The sequence below is a fragment of the Prionailurus viverrinus genome, chromosome D2 (genome assembly GCF_022837055.1).
Source record: "Prionailurus viverrinus isolate Anna chromosome D2, UM_Priviv_1.0, whole genome shotgun sequence".
Classification (NCBI taxonomy): Eukaryota; Metazoa; Chordata; class Mammalia; order Carnivora; family Felidae; genus Prionailurus; species Prionailurus viverrinus.
Window position 1 is genome coordinate 70,264,382 of NC_062571.1, and position 6,000 is coordinate 70,270,381.

The following is a 6,000-nucleotide window of genomic DNA, read 5'->3' on the forward strand; positions in this document are numbered from 1 at the left end:
TGATTGGTGAATAAATGTGAGTAAATGAAATTTTCATAAATCCTAAATAGAAGGTTCAAATCCATATCTAAGGAATAGGATATTCCTAAATGTGCCGAAATTTTTGTGGTAAAGTAATATTTAGCACATATGATTGCTTAATTTTTTAATACGAGGTTCTCTTAAGTTCCGATTTGGGCTTGCTGTGCATAAAGTGTGTCAAACTTCAGCTACAGACCAGGGGGTGAAGTCGGTCAATTTAATTCCCCAAGATCTAAAGAAGGTCGGTATCATTTCATATAGCCCTGGCAGAGCAGATCATTACCAGGCACAAATCTGTTCGTTACGTGCTGAGGGTTTATAGCAAAATAAATAGACTGTCATCATAAGTTCAGAAAATTGTGTGTTCGACCCACGATAATGTGTAAAGGGCGTTTAATAGAGTTCAGCATTTATTCGTTATCTGTATGCGGACAGAGACGGCAGTGGCGTTATCAGCTTTAAAAAAAAAAAAATCGGTAGTTCTGGGGGTCACGTGACACACCTCACACACACAGGCGCGCGCGCATGAACCCTCACATGCTCTGCAGTGCAGTTTTGATTTTAGCCACAGCAGAAGGCTTAACCACAAGAGATTCCACTGGTTCAAACCAGCGTAAACCAGATTTTTTCAGCCCACAAAGGAACAGATTACCTCTTGTATCAAATTCTGCATTGGGGGAAAAAAAATCTTTGTTTCAAAAAAGATGTTGATTATCATAACCCAACATGGTGGCACGGCACATTTTCAAGTCGCCTATGGTGGAGCTAGTAACTCCATAAAATACGAAATCGCGACTTTCAGTCTAGTCTAAGCATTGTTAGTTTTCAAACATAGACCATCTTTTGTTTACTTGAATGAAAATTCCCAGCCTAACTTAAAAAAAAAAAGATAAAGATTAAAACCCCTCCCATTACCTAGCTTAGCTACAAATCCGGTGTAGAGCTTGAATGCAGCCATGCGGCACAAACAAGATAGAACGTTTTTTGTTTGGAACCTATTGAAAAAACAAATGGGTAGCATTTTTAAACACTCATTGATTATGGCAGGGTGGCATGCCCCAAATGGTCTCAATTGCTGAGGAGTAGTTTTAAACTTTGGCCCTTTGAGTATCATAGTCAACTGAAGAAGGGTGCGCCCAGAAAGAAAAGATAGCTTGTGCGATCAATTCCCAGATCGTCTGTTTCTGAGAATTAATGTTTGCCTTTTTCTCTCATGATGTTCAGATAGCAGAGAAAAGATTCCTACGTATGTTAGGCCAGGTATTTTAGTTTCGAATTTTACTTTTTCTTGGGAAGAATGTGGTAGCTTTTCACATGAAACCAGATGCTTGACTCATAGACACTGGTCGATGGCTGAGAGAATGAGTATATTAATTAAAAATAATTACAACGCCCAGTATGGTGTGAAAGGACAATGCTAAAAGTTTCATTTTCACTAAATGCCTTGTGAGACATTATGTAATATTCTGCACCCTCTTTATAAAAGATTCATAACAATTTTGAAATCTCATTCTTTTGCACTGAAATACTTTTCACACACAACAAATGAAACAACAGAATGAGCGGAAATGCATACTGCCTTTCTTGAATTGGAGACAAAAACAGCATTAAGCATCGAGAAAGCCGGGCCATAGTAAACATGATACTTTTAGAGAGACTTAGAGTGAGCAATTCATGGCACATTTCTCCCAAAGCAATAATTTAATTGATTGGCCTGTATATGTCAAGTGTTGTAACAGATGTTACAGATATTTGGATGTTTAGAAATTATCCGTTGTAGACTTGAATTGCCGAGGATGCAAATTTTAGATCTAGAATGTGGTTTATAGCCTTTCATAACATCGGTTTCAGTTTCTCTTCATCGTGGAAACTATGGCAGTCATCTCAACTATACGATATTTGATTTAGAATACTGTGAAATACATCCACACCCCCAGCACACACATACACACACGCACAAATGAGTCAGATACATGGTTGTGTCCATTTTCTAGCTTCTAAAGAGTTAAAGTAACTTGTGTTATCTGTTAGATTGAAGGCAAATAAAAAATGTCCTACAAAGGAGAATTAAAACCTTATCCCAGGGAATTTACTAGCACGTAAAGAGTGGTTTTTCTGGTTTGACTTCAGTGAGAACACACTGCAGTAACAGACAACATGGCTTTAAGATGGCCCAGTTTACAAGATGAAGAAAATGGAAAAATGAAGAAACTTCAAAAACTAAAAAATAGAAAACCACCATGTGATTGCAGTAGCCTCTTAAGCAAAACAAACCCTAGAAATCAACTCAGATATACACAGTATTTCTAAGGATAGTGAAATATTTTCTGATACTATGTCCTAAATATTATCTCTCCCGGCATGCTTTATTCTCAGTTAAAATAATGTCACCTCCAAATACAATCGTATTACTAGAGTGGGCCCATCTATGATATTAACTAACATAATTATTTGTTTTAAATATTTATTGGGACAAAAGCATGAACTATTAATCATTTTTATTTGTACAGAAAATCTGAAATCAGTTGTCAAGATTCAAAATAGAGAAACATCCTGAAAACTTGTATATACAAAACCTCTTCAGTGGTACATTCTTAGAAGAGAGGAACAGTAAACTTGTTTTCTTTCTTTATAATATAGACTTCTATGAAGTCGTTCCCCTTTATTTCATGATGGTGTCTTAGATGTACTTTAAAAGAGAATTTCACACTATTCTCTTTGTTTAATGTGACAGTGTGAGAAAGTGATCTTTATTCGTTCAAAAAACTCTGCATGTAGTCTCTGTTTAGGTTCTTTTAATGTGTTTGTCTGTGATTTTTAAATGCTAAACATGTAAACAGATAAATTGTCAATGTTAATTCTGTATCCTGTCACACAACTGATCTTTCTTTCCTGCCATTTCTTTCCTTTTTATCTTTTTTTTTTTTTGTGTGCATTCATGTTGCAGTTGATAAAATTACGTGAAGAGGTGAGTACTTCCTAGCTTGCTTTTTTTTTTTTAATTCTGCTTTTCCCTATAAAATTGAATTTCTAAATCTGAAGTAAGATCTTTGGGTTCACTTTTTCCAGGAAAATTTACACATAGCAAAAGTATTGATTATACTGTTAGAAATGTTCTTTGCTGACTATCTGTTAAAAAACAAGTAAACTCTAATCATGCTTAGGACAGTGATCATTGTTGTTGCTTGGTATCTGGAGAAAATTCATAGTTTAAAGGCCAAAAAAGGGAGGAAAAAAATAAAGGGCTATCTTAAAACTTTACCTAAGTGTGGTTTTAATGTCAACTGACTTCAGATTTGTTTTATTTGTATTGATTTCTCAAAGAAGTCAATATGATTAAAATGTTTTTTTTTCTGACATTCCAATTTACTGAAAACTCTTTTTAAATATACCGTTTTCCCTCACCCAAGATTCTTAGGTCCAACACAAGATACCATGAATCTGTTTTCCTTTTAGGGAAACACACATATGTTATAAATGCTCTACTAGTCTGTGTACACAGATTCTTAAGAATAGCCAAAGCTCTCCTCATTGTTAAACACTTTCCTTTTTGTAGGAAATAGCACCCACGTGAGTTCTCATTTTTCTGAGTTGCCGGTCTGTATTATAATGCAGTTCCAGACCTATTTGTGGCCCAGCAAATATTAACAGCAATGTTTATAATTTTATCCCAGTATCGTTGAGGGATGCTGAATGATTCTGGTCTTGTTTTTGTTTGTTTGTTTTTAATTAGGCCAAACTTAATAAATATGTAATAAATATACTTTTTTTTTCACAGGTAAAAGCAGTTATATTTTTTTTACTTAGTGACGTTGAGTTTTGTTACTTTTATACCAGGGCAGAAGATAATGGCCCATTTTGCAATTTAAAAGTTGTCTGATTGCTTCTAAGGAGGACTGTGAATTATTTTTGAGTTTAGATTGACTGCATTGATTTGGATTTTCCTAGAATTTTTTTTTATTGGTGTGTCATCATTCTGTAGGTGATATGAATGCTAAATGAGAGGCTGTGGACAGTGGTTTTCAACAACTCTTCTGATTTAAGATGCATTCGTGCTGTCATCTCTTAGTAAAAGCAATACTGATAAAAAAATTAAAAGGTGAAAATATATAAAACCCTTACCTTCCAACCTTCTTGTGTGTTTTATGGAAGCAGATGTATATACTAAATGAATATAATCAATTGCAGTTTTGATATATGAGATTTTTCTTGAGGTGAGTGATACTCAACATTATTTTTTTGCAAGACAGAATACCTGCTTGTGTGTATTTGCATATGCCCATGCTTAGGTGAAGAATCCGAATTTTCAGATCTTAATGGAACTAACAATAGACTTGAAAATCTCTGGTGAAGAAACTACACAAAGCTCTTGCCCCTGAATTTAGTGAATATAATTAATAAAGTATTGTGCCTTATTACAATCAGCATTTTTGACAGATTTATTTTTGTTAAGCTGAATTGTGTGGACATAGAAATCTTAATTCTAAAAGCTGAAAACGTCATGTCTGCACTTCTTTTAAAACACATTCTATCATCATTTTATGGCTTAATTCTTTTGTTTGTGCCTATAGCAACTGTTTCGTCAATAACGGTTCTGGACTGTGTGTTTCCAAAACTGTAACCTGGAATGGAATTGTACCTGGAAGAATGAGGTCATTCAACCAATAGAATAATATACTCTGGAATATTCTTTTACCAGTCTTTGATATGGATGTAGCATCGATATTTGTAAAATAGATGAGGATGATGACGGTGCACTGATACATGGTTTGCTCAAGAGATGATTGTTTCTCAGTCAGGATTCTAATAGTAATCAGCGGGTGTACCCCAGATTTCCCCCTTATACTTCTCCTGAGAAGACAAGCACTCATCTGTTTCAAAATAGGACGTTTTGTTGTGTTTGGAAACAGAGTATGCCCCCATCCCTTCCTTGTGATGCTCTTTTCCGGCTCAGTTCTGGGGACTGAGCGTGCTTGAAGGCAGGCTGGTGTGCACGGGGAGCAGAACTGATGTTGGCCGTGCCGAGCCCTCCGTCTGAATCCTGAATCTCCAGCTCTCCACGCTGCGCAGCTCCTCACTCGAGCTGAGCTCTGTCTGAAGCTCCTGCACAGCTTCACTTACCTGCTTTGAAAGGGCTGAGGAGAGGGTGAGAGAATGAGTTTGGGATGGAGTGTGGGGGCAAGTTGAAAGCATCAGCTGCTACTGTAGTGTATTTCCTTTCATTTTCAGAGACCGGGGCAATGCACAACTAAGGGAACAATGTAAATAGCACAGCTGTTACAAGAACTTGATTTTAGCTTGACTTAAGTGAAGAGGTTCCAAAATACAAAGTGAGGTCCTGCTGGAAAGCTGCTGGTAAACTGGTAGTCCTCTTGTGTGCAGATTTACTCCGATAAAATTGAACTGTCCTGAAGAAGAGTTACTTCCATGATTGAGGAATATGCATTTTTTTTAAGTTCTTTTAGAAATTTGCTCCTCATTAGAGCCATACACTTCATAATCTGTTTCGTCTCCTTTTCATGGAATTCCAAGAATCATCTTACATTTAAATGCTTTCTTTCTTGTATTATCTATTATCATATAATTAGACTGTCCATTTCCAGTACTGATCTTTGGGTTTTGTTTTTTGGTTTTTTTTGTTTTTTAATTTGCAGCGGCTAAATGTTCTCTTTTAATTTAGGGATTTCATCCAATATGAAAATGAGCCAAAAACTTTTGTTCTGTTATTCTGAATTAAAATTCACATTTACTCTTGATTTCACAAATCTGGTATCGTTTTAGAGAATTACCAGTTTGAAATTAAGTCCTTTGTTAAGGTAGAAAACAATATTCAGAGAAGGGAAGAACAATCCCTATGCCCAAAACCTGCATGCAGGGAAAATTAGGAGGAAGAAAGCTATTTTTGACAAGCTGAGTGAAGTGTTTAATTTTCTTTAAAGATAGTCATATATGCCAAACACAGAGAGCTCCCCTGCTTTT

The 6,000-nt window shown here is 35.8% G+C and overlaps 1 protein-coding gene across 11 annotated transcripts in view; it reads left to right on the plus strand.

Annotated features, from left to right (window-relative positions):
• The window catches only part of VTI1A (vesicle transport through interaction with t-SNAREs 1A), a 359,148-nt gene that overhangs the window by 87,922 nt on the left and 265,226 nt on the right, over positions 1-6,000 (plus strand). For 8 of the 11 annotated variants that reach the window (XM_047826092.1, XM_047826093.1, XM_047826094.1 and 5 more), the window contains exon 5: positions 2,969-2,989. The exons of the other annotated variants lie outside the window; for them this stretch is intronic. In XM_047826092.1, the coding sequence (XP_047682048.1) occupies positions 2,969-2,989 (21 nt within the window). The remainder of the gene's footprint in view (positions 1-2,968; positions 2,990-6,000) is intronic. 11 annotated transcript variants of the gene reach the window in all.